The 19,781-nt window shown below is 31.2% G+C and overlaps 1 protein-coding gene across 1 annotated transcript in view; it reads left to right on the forward strand.

Moving 5' to 3' along the window:
* LOC135132917 (matrix metalloproteinase-25-like) overlaps nt 1-19,781 on the forward strand; it is a 115,224-nt gene that overhangs the window by 87,530 nt on the left and 7,913 nt on the right. The window contains exon 4 of the mRNA XM_064061140.1: nt 7,781-7,920. Within this exon, the coding sequence (XP_063917210.1) occupies nt 7,781-7,920 (140 nt within the window). The remainder of the gene's footprint in view (nt 1-7,780; nt 7,921-19,781) is intronic.

Below are 19,781 nucleotides of genomic sequence, written 5' to 3' on the forward strand. Positions count from 1 at the left end.
TCGTCAACGTAAAATTACACGACGTGGTTTTCGGAAGCCCGTCACCATTCCAAGAAAAAATCCTCCTTAATTACCGCATTGATTTTCCTCATTTTTAAAATAACTCTCTGAAGTCTCTGAAAATCCCAAACAAGTACGTGATCAAACGTACGCGTCGGATCTCCGAAGGTGTAAAGCAGATCTCTAACTGCATTTTGATTCGCCGGCTCCGGCTAATGCGAAAGCTCTGTTTCCGCATTACAGCTGATCGAACGACCTTTTCAAATAACGAGATGTCACATTTTATTCAAACGAGAGTATAAAACACTCGGTAGAGCTCTATCCTTAAAAGAAAATCTCATTTTGGTCGAAGATTGTCGCGAGTCGTATATTGAATATTAAAATCCGGACTCCACTTGCCATAAAGTAATTGGTGACTCAATAGCAGGCCGATTTTATGAAGTCGTTATTGTAGTCAATATGGAATCGATTAGTTCGTTATCTGCGTCGAGCAAAACGAAATTATCGCTGGTGGTCGCTCATCAAAATTTAATCGTGCATATTTCTACCGTCACGTTAACTCCTTGATATTGGGGTTTTACGTTGAGCCGGATTCGTTATTTCATTTGAGGTAGTTATGAGAGACAATGTATCTTAGGCGAGAGATAAAGCAGTTAAAACTGTGGTTCAGAGAGATTCTCGACCTAGCAACTTCTCCAAGAACTGGTGTAAATATTTGTACTAAGCAGTCCTCATTGGCTAGAATTTGAAAACTGGAAGTTGTTCCAAAAACTAATATTCCTCCCATTGTCCGTCGTCTAATTTGCATAGTTTCCGTGGGCGGGTGACGAGACGTAGTGATTTTTCCGCTCCTCTTCACCTGGATTAATAAAACCCGAATAAAATCCGACGCGAAATTGAAGGTAAACATTTTAAATTGACGACAAAACGTTTCGGATACAGGCCGATAATGGGGCTCGGAAAGAATCCAGGTCGACATCTGTCAGGTCTGGAAATGAAAGCCACTCTGTACTACTCCAGAGAATTACTCTCTCCAACTAAACAAATCAAAATCTCGTTGATAATTCATACCGCAGACTAGAACAGAGGAGACTTAACAAAAACGCCGTGGGAAAGGACGTCTGAAGGCTAAGAATTCGAATAATGCAGATTATGTACCTAAATGGAACCAGGAATAGAAGAAATACAAGCGCGCTGCGTCGCGGATTCGTAATTTAGAGGCTCTGGGAATTCGGAATTTCGCTCAAAAGGGGTTTTAACCGCTTCGGTCAGATTTTTATTTCTTGAGCGTAAGCTAAGAAAGTATTGTAATCGAGTCCAGTGGACACCAATAAGAGTAAATATTTAAATTTTATAAAATAAGGTACTCTTGCACTTGTGGTTTATGAACGTGTCGAGTTTTTACCCCAGACATCCAGATTTTTGAAAAAAAATTCAAAATTGTATAAGAATATTTTATAATTTAATTTTAAAATTGCGAAACCGAGTGCTCTGAAAACTTGCAAGCGTTTTAAGGTTATCGTAAACGTGTAAGTCGTTAATCAAAATTTATTAAATTAAAGGATGCCATCTCAAAATTTTGCCGAATAAAGTTTATCTGAAATATGAAAAATGTTATAACTCATCAATGCACTCAAAATTTTAGAATTATTTATACAGGGTGACTCAAAAAAATGGAAACTCTTCTGAAACATTACGTACATATCATTATTTTTACTTATAAGAGTTACCATAAAAAATAAAATTCGCAAAATTAAATTTTATGCTTTTTCAAAAAATCTGTGTTTATTTACCTTCGACCAATTTTTTGATATCACAATTTTTTCTTTTTTCACTGTTTCGGTTTCATAGTTTTCCGTTTCTTTAATTTTTCATTTTTTGGTTTTCGGTTTCTTAGTTTTTAATTTTTCGATTTTTCATTTGCTCAATTTTTCTGGATTTTTATTTTTCATTTTCCGAATTTTTGGATTTCCAGTCATTCCATTTTCCGATTAATTTAATTTTCAATGTTTTCGCTTTTGAATTTTTTGTTTCTTCAATTCAATTCTTGATTTTCAATTTTTAAATGTTTTAAAGTTTTCATTTTATACTTTTTCGTTTTTTCATTTAAAATTTTTCAATTTTGCAATTTCTCCATTTTTTTCATTCTAAAAGTCGAAAAATGGAAAAATTGAAAGGTATAAAAATTAAGTCGGAAAACTAAAAAATTGGAAAACATTAAAAAATCGAAAACCTAAAAAAAACCGAAAAATTGTAATTCGAAAAAATTCAAAATTGAAAAATTGCAAATCGAAGAATTGAAGAAATTAAATGTTGAAACATTAAAACATTAAAAATCTACAAACTTAAAAATCGAAAAAAATTAATGAAGAAAAAACAAATAGAATCGAAAAATTTTGAATTGAAAAATTAAGAATCGTCAAAATTGTAAATCGATTGAAAAGATCGAAAAATTGAAAAATCGAATAAAGAAAAAGTTTTACATTCCAAAAATCGAAAAATGGAAAAGTTCTAAAATCGTTAAATTGAAAAAGTCCATCCCGTTTTACCCATTTCTTTAATTTTCAATTTTTCGGTTTTTGAATATTTTGTTTTTTAAATTCAATTCTTGATTTTCGATTTTTAAATTTTTTAAAGTTTTCGTTTTAGACTTCGTTTTTTTATTTTTGATTTTTCAATTTTGCAATTTTTCCCCTTTTTTGATTCGAAAAGTTGAAAAATCAAAAAATTGAAAGATATAAAAATTAAAAATAGGAAAACTAAAAAATCGGAATTACCTAATTAAAAAATTGAAAACCCTAAAAAAATTGGAAACAATTAAAAAATCGAAAAACCTAAAAAAAAAAACGAAAAATTGTATTTAATTCAAAAAAATGCAAAATTGAAAAATTGCAAATCGAAGAACTGAAGAAATTAAATGTTGAAACTTTAAAAAACTAAAAATCTAGAAATTTGAAAATCGAAAAAAATTAATGCATAAAAAACCTGGAAAAAAGAAAAAACGAATAGAATCGAAATATTTTGAAATGAAAAATTAAGAATCGTCAAAATTGTAAATCGATCGAAAAAATCGAAAAATTGAGAAATCGAATAAAGAAAAAGTTTTACATTCCAATAATTGAAAAATGGAAAAGTTCTAAAATCATAAAATTGAAAAAGTCCAACCTGTTTTCCGATTTTTTTAAATTTTCCATATTTTCCATATTTCGGTTTTTAAATCTTTTGTTTTTTCAATTCAATTCTTGATTTCCAATTTTTAGATTTTTTTAAGTTTTCATTTTATACTTTTTCGTTTTTTCATTTTTGATTTTCAATTTTGCAATTTTTCCCCTTTTTTGATCCGAAAAGTTGAAAAATAAAAAAATTGAATACAAAAAGGACATAAAAATTAAAAATCGGAGAACTAAAAAATCGGAAAGAATTAAAAAACGAAAAATTGTAATTCGAAAAAATTCAAAACCGAAAAATGCGAATCGAAGAACTGAAGAAACTAAATGTTGAAACATCAAAGGACTAAAAATCGAGAGAAACTTAAAAATCGAAAAAAATTAATTAATCGAAAAACTGGAAAAAAGAAAAAACAATTCGAATCGAAAAATTTTGAAATTGAAAAATTAAGAATCGTGAAAATTGTAAATAGATCGAAAAATTGAATAATGAAAAAGTTTTATATTCCAATAATTGAAAAATGGAAAAGTTCTAAAATCGTAAAATTGAAAAAGTCCATCCCGTTTTCCGATATCTTTAATTTTCAATATTTCGGTTTTTGATTTTTTTATTTTTTTCAATTCAATTCTTGATTTCCAATTTTTAGATTTTTTAAAGTTTTCATTTTATACGTTTTCGTTTTTTTATTTTTGATTTTTCAATTTTGCAAATTTGTCAATTTTTTTTTATTCTAAAAGTTGAAAAATGGAACATTGAAAGATATAAAAATTTAAAATCGGAAAACTAAAAAATTGGAAAAAATTAAAAAATCCAAAAACCGAAAAAAAACAAGGAAAAATTGTAATTGGAAAAAATGCAAAATCGAAAAATTGCAAATCGAAGAACTGAAGAAACTAGTTGTTGAAACATTAAAAGACTTAAAAATCTAAAAATTTAAAAATCGAAAAAAATTAATGAATCGAAAATCTGGTCAGAAGAAACAACGACTCGAACCGAAAAACCAAAAATTCTGAAATTGAAAAATTATTGAATCCTCAAAATTGTAAGGTCAAAAATTGAATAAAGAAAAAGTTTTACATTCCAATAATTGAAAAATGTAAAAATTCTGAAAATCGTATAATTGAAAAAGTGAAAAACATTTTAAATTATAATAATTATTACATAGTTAGAATGAAAACTAGAAAAACTGAAAAATATTACATTGAAAAAAGACAAATTTTAAAATCAGAACAATGAAAAATTAAAAAACTGAAAAATAAACAAAATAAAAAAACACGAAACGAAAAAATGCACCTCGAAATATCGAAAAAAATTTAAAATGAAATAAACAAAAAATTATATACTGACAGACAAAAAAGAACGGATATTTGAATATTTGAAACTTTACGTTAATGTTTAGTGTTCAAATTTTTGTTTCTTTTTCTGTTTCCACACGTTTTAGAATAAAGTTATGTTTTCTGTTAATAAATACATGAATGTTTTGGTTTTTGGAATATTTTTTACACAAGTTCGACCAGTTGCAGGTAATTACAAAAAATTCCAGTGTCCGTGTTTTTTTTGTCTGGCGCTGTATAATCCGAATATTGAAAAACCGAAAAATTGTAAATAAAAAAACCGAAACGAGAAATTGCAAACTGAAAATTTGTAAAAATGAAAATTTAAAGAATCGAAAAATTGAAAAATTAAAAAAAGAAGTTTTAAATTGAAAATTTGCAAAATTTAAAAACTGAAGAAACGAGGAAAATGAAAATTGAAAAATCACAAAACGAAAAATAAAGAAAATAAAAAATGGAAACGAAAAATTGCAAATCGAAAAACTAAAAAATTAAAAATTGGAAAATTGAAAAACTGAAAAATTTAAACTTGAAAACTAGAAAAATTTAAGTCAAAAAAGCTGCCGGAGTGATAATTTATGTCTCTGGTTTTTCCTTTATAGAGGTTATCAGGATTTTTTTTAATTAAGGCAATGAGTAAATTCGTTTTATTGCTTTTGTTGTGACCCTTGCATGGTGGTACTTTTGTATTTTAATTATATCTGGTACAATGTACTCTTGTTATATTTGTGATTAATGACACTCTTTTTTGTTCAGACGTCTTTTGTGTCAAAAGAAAAGCGTCCTGCTGTACTACAATCACCGAACACATGCAGTAATAAAACGCATGACTAACGAATCTACGCTTGTTGTTGGTTAGACAACATGCACCCTTCACAGGATTATATTAATTTATAGACACAAAATTTAGTAAAATTTTTCGGGACAAATTTCCAAGAACAGGCAATGTTAACACAAGCTATTTGATGTAGTGTATTTATGGTATATGCGTCGTGAACCTAAAAGGTTTGATGGCATATCAAGATTTTCCAAAAATAAATTAGCAAGTGGCACAGGGGAAAATTCCTCGTATTGCCATAGGTTGGAGCCCTCTGCACAATGAGCCAGTCGGAAGTCGTGCGTTACCCGACTCCAACGAATTTATTGTCAAGTGTTTTATGCCTGGCAATAAACCGGAGACATTCTGGTTTCATTTCAGTTTATCGCGAGAAATTCGTATAAAACCAAGTTAAATATGTCGTTCGACATTGATAGACGATCAAATTTTGATGGAGTCGTTTGGGGGTGGTTAAGGGGTACAATCGATTCGTGGAAGCCATTAAAGTCAAACGGTCACACCTGACCCAATTAAATTTAATTAATTTGGGAAGACGAAGGATAAGTATGAAGAATATTTTTTCCACAGAGCGATAAACAGCGCCGTATTGGAAGCGTCATTTTCCGCTGATTAAACCGCCGATATACGTTGCCATGGTGACAGTATCACGTCATTACACACTTTTTTGAGTGGAATGGTATCAGCTGATTTTTTAATTTTGGAACATGTAGGTCACCATCGATAGGATAGCAATAACAGCTTTAGAATCGTTTATCGGAGACTACTTGAATGGTGTTTAAAGTCGCTGCAGTCATTTCCAGCGATTTTATGAAGTTTGTGACCTCGCAGTTCGCATAGCTCAGTAATCAATCCTATTATTCCGCTTTCGTGGATCAGGGTGTTTTAATTACCATTTTTTAGGTCAAAATGGTCACTTTTAAAAGAGATTTACTTGTTTTATGTGACGTCAGAATTTTTTGGATGGGGTAAATAAATAAATTTGAAGACTTCGACATAGACATGGAAACAGAAAAGTTTAAGAAATTGTAATGGAGTTATTCGTGACTAGTGGCCATGATAGTCTCATTTTGATTGTTTACCATGTTAACAAAAAGTGACAAATACTGTTATCAGTAGACCGTGTACGAAATGTTGACTAGAGCTGAAAACTTAGGGATTGTTCGTAGAACTTTTACTTTTGATTGGGCCTTGTTCAGAATTGATAGATAATTTTCTAATTTAGTAAAGTTTCGTTTTCACATCAATAGGTACGTGTCTATCGTGTCTGAAAATAAACCTGCTTATTTTTAAAATTTATTTTCTGATTAAATATGAAATTTGTTCAACGTGGTCTTCGTATGATCGTAGGTAAGCTTTTGGTGGTTGAAAGCGTTTTTGGGGCAAGCTCAAAGTACATCTCTTTACCATGCTAATTGTGCGCTTACAAATGCAAGTTGTAAACATGTGAATATAAATATTTGTGTGTTGACGCATGTAAGTCGTTAACATCATCTACTAAGGAAGAGAGAATAACATCTGCGATGTTCAAGTACACCATGTTATTTGGTAAATTAAGTTACCCTTACAGCCAATTAAGAGTTAAAAACTACGTTTCACAGTTTTCTGTTGAGTTATTTAAAAATGGTGTGACTGTGACTGGCTTTAACTTCTAGAGAAAAAATTGGTTTCATATTATTGGAGAAAACTCCCTCACACCTGAAGTACAATCAAACAAATCGAGTTTTTTAGAAAAAAAAATCTACCTTTGCATTATTAGAGCTGCTGCTGAATGTTCCTCTTATATTACTATAAAAATTTGTAATACAATTTTGATTTAATTTTTTGTGAAAGTCTGAGTGTCTAGGGCAAACACTCGGATTCATAAACCACAAGTACAGGAGTATGTATAAAATTTACCTAGTGTTTACCATTCAATTTTTTTTATTTCTAATAGTTATGTAATGAAATCGAGGAGCACGCTTTTACTGCCTCGCCTTGTATAATACGAATTCTATTACCAATAAACGAATAGTCTGCAGTAAAGTAAAGCTAATTAGTAATACACGAACTGCTTTGAAAAAACTAAACATAGATTAATGTCATCGTTCTATTATTTAACACTGAATCTGATTATGCTGTACTCATACCGACATGTGCTCCTAGTTCTCCACACCATAAGTGCATATTTCAATTTAATCACGTAGCGTTATTTTGCTTTTGCTTAATCATCGTGCAAACCCACTTTTATTTCACTTTGTGACATCGTGTACAATTATTTTTCAAACGACTCTTCCAGTTTTAACAAGCTTAATTGGAGTCAGTTCTTTACTTTTGTATTTTCGCCAAAAAAACCAAACCTTTCCTTTTATCACAGTATGTCAGATGCAAATATCGCCTTTTTGATCCGACTTCAATTAACTAACTTTCCAGCCATTTCAATTACCATTACTCGTTTTTCCAGGGGCGACCACGGAGACAACTTCCCCTTTGACGGCAAAGGAGTGATTTTGGCACACGCCTTCTTCCCGAACGGTGGTCGCAGCATAGACGTCCACTTTGACGCAGACGAGACATGGACGACCATCCCCAACAGCGACCAAGGTACTTTTTTTTTAACCGGTAATAGTACGTTTATCGCACGAGCGTGGAAAGTGGCGCATTTCGCACGAGTGTGATTCTGTAACTTTACACAGTGTGAAAGTTTTCGTCAGTCTCTTAACCATCTAAACTACTAGACCAAAAAACCAACAATGTACATGGGACGGAAAAAGTCGTTTTTTCTTTTCTGTAAACGCTTTGGAAGCCTATTAAGCGCTTTGAAAGTAGCCGAGTGCACGTGATAACGTACAATAGTATCGGTTGACATTGACATGAGGTGTATGGGATATATTATGGTGTTTTAAAGCCGGATGTTGGTATCGTTTGTTTCGAACACATACGCGGCATCTGTTGGGTAGATGTATGGAGTATAAACAGGGCGTTTCTTTCCACCCCCACGCCTTATCTCGCAACGGCAGATACGGCGTGGAGCGTCTTATCTAGTGGGACCACGCATTTTACACGCAACTTGTTGGAATGTTTGAAATTGTTTTAATCAGAGACGGGAACGGAGTGAGTGACCTCGGAATCGGCGGTTATTGAGGATAAAGCAGGGATCGGCGCTTTTCAAACTCCTTGGTAAATGCGAAAGCGCGATTTTTGTGTCTGAGCCGGTGCCGAGGTTTGCAAAATCCGAGACCGCAAAATACTGTATCGGTATACTTGAAATTAAATTTAACATTTTTCTGGGTATAATTTAATCTGAATTACGTGGGCTTGTACCCTGATACAGAGGTGGCCCTGACGCGCCTCTTGATAGCAACGGAAAAAATAAATTTACGCGTTGTCGAACGCACGTTTCATCTCTCCGCGTTTAGATACATAATTTAGTCCATAATGCTAACGGTGATAAAATTTGCAACAGTTTTGAAAACTTTAGTCGATACTCAAAAATACGACGTCCTTATGTGCATATTATATAACTTATTCAGTATGCTTCGTTTTTGCTGTATTTTATTTATTCTACTTCGTTCCTTATTTTTTGCGCCATTTAAAAATATTAAAGACGTCGCATTACATGCTTACGATTCAAAGAATAATAGAAGTATTGAAAACTATATTTTACCGGCAGTACAAAAATGTACTTGTGTTTTGAAGAAATCGATTTCTTGCGCTTACGCATAAGAATTTCATCGATTTAATTAAAAATAACATTATTGTCACCAAAAGTTGCTCTGGTTACTGCTTTAGACACTTCAAGTTCTGTCTTTAGTAAATGTTTCGTTCGCGTACAAAATGCAGGAAATTTTCGATTTTCGCTTAGTAAATTTTAAATTTTGCTGTAAATGAAAGTGGGTCGTTAATTTAAACTCTACGAGATTAATTTTCACCATAATTTCTTTAATGCACATAATAGGATGAAGCGAGCTCAAATGTTCGCATCTAATGAACTAACGCTTAATGAGGGAATATCTTCATTAAGCTAAAAATATGTAATTGTTTAAATTTTTTAATTCATCGTACGTTTCGAGACTGCGTTTCCAAATTTCAGAAAAATTTGCCAAAATAACTCTATTACAATGAGTAATAATTAAAAGTTTAAACAAATCTACGTGAATTGTAAAATTTGCTTTATATTTTAAAGATAACTCCAATGTTAAAATAAAAAATTGGTCGAAGGTTATTTCGACGGTGATTATGTTTGGTCCGGCGCGGAGTGCGTGTAAATCGGGTGAACGATCACCTTAACTGAATAAATATAACAAATAATATGATGAAAATTACTTACGAATAAATACAGAAAATGAAGCACAAACGAAAATTTTTCTTTTTTAGGTAAAAAAAAACTCGCTAACTTTAACAAAAACTTTTACCAAATTTAATACTATCCTTAAACGAATACATTTTTATAATAAGAATTTTTGTGGCAAATTTTTTGCTGCTCAGTGTTACTGAAAAAGGTTGTTGACGCTATCTGATAGAATTCTTGTATACATTGTAAATGATTTTTAAATATACGGGATATTTTTTTCAAAAGTTAAACACCATAGTTACATTTTTTAAATAAAACACATGTTTACAGATTTAGATTTCGTACTAAAGAGAAGAGAAAAAAATGCCAGACACAAAGTTTTTGCATAAACAATTTTTTTTATGAACAAATTATGATATAAAAAGATTCTTAACAATGCCATATTTAAAAAGGAGACCTGGAATTTTGTTAAAAATTTTTAGTTACCTTGCCTGGACAAGCGTATAAGAAACTGAAAACTTATTTATACAGGGTGATTAAATTTGCGAATTGTCAGTGTTATCATGTATGTACGCAATTCAAATTCTATTAACTTGTTTATATTTGGTATGGCGCGGAATGCAGGGAAATCTCAATAAAATTAATTCTTTCATTCATTAATTTTTTTTAACCACCTGTTTAAGCAAATCTAAAAAATATGAAAGCATTGATAAATCATAAGTAAGTAAAAACTCATCATATTTTGCACATTTTGGGTAGAGTTTATTCGCCAAAATTTTGACATGACGTCATCAGTTTTGTGGAGGGAATAAACATATATATTTTGATTAACAATTTACCATGTTTACAATAACTTTAAAAAGGCTGCAAGACTTCAAACTATTCATTTTTGCAATTCTTGATTTATTCAATAAAATAAATTGACTGATTCATGAATTTTTTTCTCTTTATTTTTAAATTTTACCTTCGTTTCTGAATATACATAATCTTCTTTCCACGACAAGATATTTAAAACGTGTTTAAATTTTCGTCGGGAAACATCGATTTTACAATTAAGCTCTGCCGCTCGGTCTGACAACGAATGAAAAATTCATCAGAATTAAGATTGGGGCGGGTGGGTGGGGCATATTTTTTGCCTTTTTTTCTTAACATATATAGTTTCCTTTCAACAACATGTTACTCAAAAACAGCTCGTAGTTTTTTGTAGAGAAATAAGCATTTTGCAGTTAAGCCCCGCCCTTCGGCTCACAACGAATAAAAAATTTACCACAATTGAGATGAGGGCGGGTGGGCGGGGTTTCAATTTTACATTGTTTTTCTTAATGTATGTACGTAGTTGTCTTTTTACAAGAAACTGAAAACATTGTTAAAAGGGTAAATTTGTAGAGAAGTGTGGGGGATAAAGTTTAGTTTCTTGTTATAGGAAGACTACGTATATTAAGAAAAAAAAAGTAAAACATAAGCCCCTCCCCCTACCCTAGCGCAGTTGTGATATTTTTTTTTTAATTCATCGTAAACCAAGGGGGTGGAGCTTAAAAGACTTATTTCTCTAAAACATGTTTTTGAATATCGTGTTCTTCAAAAAATACTATGTATATTAAGTAAAAAATAAAGCCGAAGATTAAGCCTCACTCTTCGGTGACGATCTCAATCGTGAGGAATTTTTCATTTGACAGACCGAGATAACTGCAAAATCAATATTTCCCTACAAAAATTTACCATTTTAAACATGTTTTAAGTTATTTTTGTGAAAAGATCACTACGTGTATAAAGAAACAAAAGAAAATATAAGCCCCGCCCACCAACCCCAGCTCAAGTATGATGATTTTTTTTATTCGTTGTGAGCCAAGTGGGCGGAGCTTAATTGCAAAATCTTTCTTTCTCAAGAAATTACCATGTGAAACATGATTTGTTGACATAGTAGGGTAGAGAGGGTTACATAGTCAAAATGGTCTATTTTTAACAATATAATAATACTTAAAACATGTTTTAGTGAAAAATGCATCATTACTGAGGCCAGGGCGAGAGGGTGGGGTTTTATTTTTGTTTTTTTTTTCGTAATATATACAAGTTCTTTGAACACCATACTTGAAAAGTTGGTCGAAGATTACTTCGACAGAAGTTCCCTCGCTCATAAAGTACAGCTTATCAAATTCAGCTCTTTAAAAAAAATGATAAAATTTGATTTTACGATTTTCGTTTTGTGATAACCGCTGTAAAGTAAAAACCAGAGGCATAAATAACACTCCTGGTCCTTTAGCAATAGGTAATAGCAATCTGAAGCTGAAGTGTTTATTTATGTTTATACATCTAAAGAATGTCACGTAGAAATTAGTTTGATTTGAATGAGATTGTCTTCTCAAAACAGGACTAAAATTATGAATTAAAAATATTTTTGCGAAAATTTGAACGTTTAGAGCGAAAAAACTGGAAGTGGATTCGTACACTACAAGTATATAAGTATATTTGTTGAATATTTTTTGACACGACCACAGAGTTTATTACACGTGATTGCTCTTATATTATAAATATAGTGATGCAATTCGGATTTTTTTGCGAGAATTTGGATGGATAGGGAAAAAAACTCAAGGCGCAGTCATAAACCACAAGTACAAGAGTATGTTATTTTATCAAACTTAAATGGCGCGTAGTAAAAAATTTTGGTTGGCGTTTTAGCATGTACACTTCTACACGAGATTCCAAACAGACACATAAGGAGACACGAGACCAACTTTTTCGTGCTCTAGGAATCACGAAATGTCGAATAAATATGAAAAATAGCTATTCAGCCTATTACAATAGAAAAGAAAAATTACACTCAATAGAATAAACAGTTATAAACAGTAGCACTGAATATTTGCCACCCCATTTGATTTTATGACTTCCTGTTTGTTATTTTACAAGTAACAATAATGGCAATTGTTGCGGTTTATGTGGTGGTTTTAAACAATCACTGAGACTACTGTACTCAAATTACATTGTTTTATTTTCTTACTTCAGTCGTTAAACACTGTAAAACCGTTAAAACTTTGAAAAATTAAAGACGAAACGACCCACTTGCTAGTGCGTGTGGTATAGGCGCAGAGAGCTTGAAATTTTAAACGAGGTCTGGGACACCTGCAACAAAATACGTAAATTTTCTAAAATACGAGGATTGTCCAGGAAATACTGCTACCAACTGTTCTGTCACATCTTTAAATGTCAGTATAGTCTGATTTGTGTATTTCCTTCTACTGTCTGTCAAATAACGTTAGAGCATTACTTACGTAAAATCTGCACTTCCTGTATTTTTTCCTGTGGTCTCAGTCTTTCCTGAACACCCCTCGTATTTCGCCGCACTTTTAAATACCGTAATAAACGAACTGTTAAAATGACAATATTTAATCACGATGTTTGTCACGAATTCAGTATTTGTTGTTTATTTACTCGCCAAAAAAAAATTAACGGGCTGTTGCCAGTGTGCGTAATGACATTTTGTACCCCTACTAATACTAATTAAAAAATTAATCGCTGATGTACGACAGAATTGACGCAGCGCCCAATTCTATCGTTTTATTGTGGTTTTAAATTTAGAATGTGTTCTAACCTGCGTATAGGACAAACGCGCGTTTCATGGAGGACTATGGAAATTTGACGTAACAGTGTAAATATTTCATAATTAAATTTACCTTTTACATCGAGCGAATCGGGCGAAGATCTATTGTAAAGTGAGCGTACGAACGTGACAGTTTAATATTTCGCGGATTTAGTTCCATCGCCAGAGATTAAAAAGTGTGAGATTTTCTAAAATTATGGACGTCCTCGTGATTTTTAGTTTGTGCTGTTGGAGCGTGATTTGTAAGTTACTAACTAGTGTGTAGCGAACGTCGTAAACTAAAATGTCGCCATTCTTAGACACACAAATATGTTTAATTTCGGCGATTGCCTAACGACCCCGAAAATGTCGCAAATGGAAGGTAAATCTGAACTTAATAGTTTGTAACCGACCGTCAAAGTTGAAGTAATTCGACGAGAGAGCATGTCCTGGAAACGCAATTAGGATAGTCCTGAAAGCTTAACGTTTTTAAAAAACGCGGTCGGACGACGACAAGAATTGAATTTACTAGCAGCGACTTGAAAATTCACGTTCAATAACACATTGCCCGAATCACGCCGAAAACACTTTTGATATAAACGTTGTTGAAGTCCTGATTTTAATTAATTATTCTAACAGAAAGAGATTTTGATTCATTGAACTTTTAATAAATCGAATTGTAAAGATCCGAAAATCAAATCTGGGAAGTTCGTAATTGAGTTTCATTTAATTATTGTCGTGAGGATTAAATTTCGTTTAAGAGCGAATGCGGGGCTAAAATTGCAAAAATTTTCTCCAATCGCAAAATGTTAGATGGCGGTGTCTTGGTGGATCGTCTCGTTTGGGGTCCACCAATCAGACGCTCCCTTTTCATTTTCTCAGTGCTGTTTTCGGTTTTGGGAGCATTTGATGTAATAATTACTATTTAAAGCTACACCCACGAAGTAATCTCGTTACAAAGATTACGTGTTTGTTTTCCTCTGTCTTTCTTGCTAGTTACGTGTACTATTTCATGTAATGCATTTCCAGGTTCCATAAATTACGTTGAAACAGGTGTTGCTCAATTCACATAAAAGGTTTCAAAAATAAGTTGACATAAGTATCCATGTAATTATTATTTTAATTTTAAATAGCGATAGGATAACGAATGATAACAAATTCTGTGTGATCACGAAGAAATTATTATACAGGTTAAGTCACAATATTTTAGTATCTTGTCGATCTTTAAGAACTTCGGAGTATTCGTTTTTTTTATAAAGGTAAATCTAGCAAAAATGACATCAGATACGTAACCTACGACTAATTCTTGGTATTTTGGTATAACTATTTTTTATTTGAAAAAGGTGAATTTTAATATAAGTATTTTTGGAAAAATTGATTTTCTTCGGTTAGGAGAAAAATTAGAGCAAAAACAACATTAGATTCTTAATTGACGAAGAATTCTCTTTAAGTTAATGCGTTTTTCCATTCCTGTTTTAATACTTTTTTTGGAAAAGTTTTTGTTTTTTTTACATTTTCCTTGCCTATTTGAAAAACTGTAGCAAAAATAGCATCCAATTCCTAATCTATACCTAGAGAATTTTCCTAACCTAACGTTTCCCCCATTGGAATAAACTCACTTTTTAACATTTTTTTTTTGAAAAATATTTTCTAATTTGTCTTACTTATGAAGGAAAGTCTAGATACAGTTTTTATTCGAATAAGATCCAGTTCTTAGTTATGAAGAAAAGTCTAACAAAAATGACATCAGATACGCAACCTACGAAAAATTTTTGGTAATTTGGCACATTTTTTATTCGGATAAGATCCATTTTAATATATTTTTGGAAAAAATTTGGAACATACTTATTTGTTTTTCTTGGTCATTGGAAAAATTGTACCAAAAATTACATTAGATTCTTAATCGACGAAGAATTCTCTTAAACCAAATATCTTTTCCATTGCATTACTGTTTTTTGAAGATTTTTGATTTTTTTTTACATTTTCCATACTTATTTGAAAAATTGTAGCAAAATTAGTTTCAGATTGTTAATCTACGGAGAATTTTGTTTAACAAGCATTTTCCACCATTGGAATTGGAATAGAGCCACTTTTATAATTTTTTTTTAATTTGAAAAAATACTTCTCAAATTTTCTTAATTATAAGGGAAAATCTAGCAAAAATATCATCAGATACGTAACCTAGGACGAATTCTTTGTAACTTGGTACTTAGTAGAAAAATTATAAGAAAAATAACATTAGAGATTCTTAATCGACAAAGTATTCTCTTAAACCGAACGTCTCTTTCCATTTCAGTTTTAATACCTTTTTGGAAAAAACTTGCTTTTTTACATTTTCCTTGCTAATTTGAAAAATTGTAGCAAAAGCAGCAGCTTCAGATTCTTAATCTACGGAAAATTTTGTTGAACCTATAACTTTCCACTATTGAAAAAAGCCATTTTTAACATTTTTTTTGAAAAATTTTGCAAACACAATTTCCAAATTTCTTAGTTATGAGGCGAAATCTAGCAAAATTGTCATCAAGTACGCAACCTACTCGTACGTAGAATTCTTTATAGCTTGCTACATTTTTTGTTCCAATAAAGTCCATTTCAATGTCCATATTTTCGAAAAGATTTTGAAAATATTTATTCGTTTTCCTCGGATAGTGGAAAAATTATAGCAAAAAGAAGATTAGATTCTTGATCGATGAAGAATTCTCTTAAACTTAATATTTTTTTCCATTTCAGTTTTAACATTTTTTTGGATTTTCTTTATTTTTTTTACATTTTCCTTCTGTATTTGAAAAATTGTAACAAAAGTAGCAGCTTCAGATTTTTAATCTACGGAAAATTTTGTTGAACCTATAATTTTCCACTATTGCAAAAAAGCCATTTGTAACATTTTTTTGAAAAATTTTGGAAACAAATTTTCCAAATTTCTTAGTTATGAGCGGAAATCTAGCAAAATTGTCATCAAGTACGCAGCCTGCTTGTATGTAGAATTCTTTATAGCTTGGTACATTTTTTGTTCTAATAAAGTTCATTTCAGTGTCCATATTTTTGGAAAAGATTTTGAAAATATTTATTCGTTTTCCTAGGATAGTGGAAAAATTATAGCAAAAATAAGATTAGATTCTTGATCGGCGAAGAATTCTCTTAAACTTAATATTTTTTTCCATTTCAGTTTTAACATTTTATTGGATTTTCTTAATTTTTTTACATTTTCCTTGTGTATTTGAAAAATTGTAACAAAAGTAGCAGCTTCAGATTTTTAATCTACGGAAAATTTTGTTGAACCTATAACTTTCCACTATTAAAAAAAGCCATTTGTAACATTTTTTTGAAAAATTCTGGAAACAAATTTTCCAAATTTCTTAGTTATGAGCGGAAATCTAGCAAAATTGTCATCAAGTACGCAACCGGCTCGTACGTAGATTTCTTTATAGCTTGGTACATGTTTTGTTCTAATAAAGTTCATTTCAGTGTCCATATTTTTGGAAAACATTTTGAAAATATTTATTCGTTTTCCTCGGATAGTGGAAAAATTATAGCAAAAAGAAGATTAGATTCTTGATCGACGAAGAATTCTCTTAAACTTAATATTTTTTTCCATTTCAGTTTTAACACTTTTTGGATTTTCTTTATTTTTTTTACATTTTCCCTGTGTATTTGAAAAATTGTAACAAAAGTAGCAGCTTCAGATTTTTAATCTACGGAAAATTTTGCGGAACCTATAATTTTCCACTATTGAAAAAAGCCATTTTTAACATTTTTTTGAAAAATTTTGGATACAAATTTTCCAAATTTCTTAGTTATGAGCGGAAATCTAGCAAAATTGTCATTAAATACGCAACCTGCTCGTACGTAGAATTCTTTATAGCTTGCTACATTTTTTGTTGTAATAAAGTTCATTTCAGTGTCCATATTTTTGGAAAAGATTTTGAAAATATTTATTCGTTTTCCTCGGATAGTGGAAAAATTATAGCAAAAAGACGATTAGATTCTTGATCGACGAAGAATTCTCTTAAACTTCATATTTTTTCCATTTCAGTTTTGACATTTTTTTGGATTTTCTTTATTTTTTTACATTTTCCTTGTGTATTTGAAAAATTGTAACAAAAGTAGCAGCTTCAGATTTATAATCTACGGAAAATTTTGTTGAACCTATAACTTTCCACTATTGAAAAAAGCCATTTTTAACATTTTTTTTGAAAAATTTTGGAAACAAATTTTCCAAATTTCTTAGTTATGAGCGGAAATCTAGCAAAATTGTCATCAAGTACGCAACCTGCTCGTACGTAGAATTCTTTATAGCTTGGTACATTTTTTCTTCTAACAAAGTCCATTTCAATGTCCATATTTTTGGAAAAGATTTTGAAAATATTTACTAGTTTTCCTCGGATAGTGGAAAAATTATAGCAAAAAGATTAGATTCTTGATCGACGAAGAATTCTCTTAAACTTAACATTTTTTTCCATTTCAGTTTTAACACTTTTTTGGAATTTCTTTATTTTTTTTATATTTTCCTTGCTTATTTGAAAAATTGTAGCAAAAGTAGCTTAAGAGTCTTAATTTACGAAGAATTCTGTTTAGACGGGTGGGTGGGCGGGGCTAAGTTTAACTTTTACCTAGGACTGTTTTATAGACACCCATATACCCTCACCCATTTCATTCCAGTTACTACTCTTAATATTGTTCAGTCTTATCGTTGCAAGTTTTAGCCCCACCCACCCACCCTCTATTTTCTTAGAGGTATATCAATTGCCAAATCAGTCTTATCTTAACAAGTACTAACCCCGCCCACCCTCCCTCTCCTAATTTTAGCGACTAACTATATTTCTGTATGAGATCTACCTTTCATTCAAAGCAGACAAAAATAATCACCGAAACGGAGGCGGGTGGGTGGGCGGGGTTAGTTATATGTTCTTCTGTAGAATGGGAGTGGTAAGTAACTGGCAGAAACTAGGCTGTAAAAAAAGCGCTAATCATAACTATTTTGTTGTACAATTTGTTATAAGATTTATTTCTTATTTCAGAAGAAAAAAAATGAGAGAACGGGTGGGTGGGCGGGGCTAAGTTTAGCTTTTTCCTAGAGTCTCACTTCTAACTTTTTTTTGAAAAATTTCGGGAAAATACCTTCCGAATTTTCTTAGTTATAAGGAAATTTAGCAGAAGCAATTCTTTGTAGTTTGGTACATTTTTTATTCGAGTAAGGTTCATTTTTAGAATTTATTCATTCCGCCATATTTAAAGATGGAGATTTAAAATGTCGAGGAAAACTTTGTCTTGACAATCGTAAAATATTGAAGAGTGTAGAAGTATTAATTTTTTTTTTAAGTTGGAAAATTATATAATTGTTCCAATTGAAAAACACGTGGAAGGAGGAATATTTCTCTCTCCGCGGAAAAACAAGAAAACAGACGATCTCCAAATTAATCACTCTGTATAAATAAGTTTCAACCTAAATAAATAAGAAACCTAAATTAGTGTACAACGAAGCTTTTAATTCGTGCAAACATTTTAGAGCGGAAGCTTTAAAAGCGAAGGGTTTTCGGCAATGCCGCGGTCGTCAAAATATATACTGTTCTCTTCTTCAAAGAGAATTTTAAATCTGACATCTCGCTTAATGTCCGTTTTTGAGTACGGACGATTTTATATATGTGTTAAAATACAGTATCACAACAAATGACCTAGAACGGTTTTTATGTATCATTACAGCAATAAACCGAGTTTAAGCATTTTAAAGCAATCTACATTTCGAAACCAAAATTGAGCGTAATGATATTCATTATGTAGACTGTGTTCTTGAAAATTCGTTTAATATTTCAAGTTTGAAACTCAATAATAACGAAAAAAAGGTCAAACAACCTTGATCCGATCTCTCTATGAACTTATTGATAACACCGGTCTACAATAAAATATCATCACGCAAACGAATAGATGAATTACATTAATTTTAATGTATGGACTCCAAATTTGTGATTAGTTTTTCCCTAGCACGTAATAGTTTCAGTTCATATCCGATTTGCGTAATGTTGTACGGGAACTGAATATAATGGCTTCATTACGTTATATTGTCTGTATTTTGTAATAATAACTATGTTTCTCAAAACACATTTTACGTAACATTCGTCCTGTTTGAATGAATTTAGACTATGAGAGCACGTTAGAAAAGCAGGATTGCCTTTTTTTGGTAAACTTTAATGACTTAAATTCCCAGAAGTATTTTTTTAGTAAATCACTGAAGAATAGCTCTGGTTCATATTTATAACCAAATCAATAAAATTACTCAAGAGCTTTCCTGTTGATGTATGTCTAAATAATTCATGACCACTTTTAGGTGGTCGAATCCTGGAATAATTCAGTTTATCGGTGCATTAGATGAATCACTTTGAGAAATAGCCTCCGTGATCTAAAAATATGGAACAGCATTTTAAAGAGGTGAATTAGGGTTAGAAGGAACACTGTGTTTACAATACCGAAAAAATCAATTCCCGTAATCGCCTTTCTGTTCATTGTAACATTCCAACTTTTGATGCGTCTGTTGCTGAATAAAAAATCCACAATTCATTTTCAATCAAAGCACAACAATGATAAAAGCTTTATACACAAGCT

The sequence above is a fragment of the Zophobas morio genome, unplaced genomic scaffold (genome assembly GCF_036711695.1).
Source record: "Zophobas morio isolate AGI-343-1 ecotype UQ-CSIRO unplaced genomic scaffold, CSIRO_AGI_Zmor_V1 ptg000021l, whole genome shotgun sequence".
NCBI classification, from domain to species: Eukaryota; Metazoa; Arthropoda; class Insecta; order Coleoptera; family Tenebrionidae; genus Zophobas; species Zophobas morio.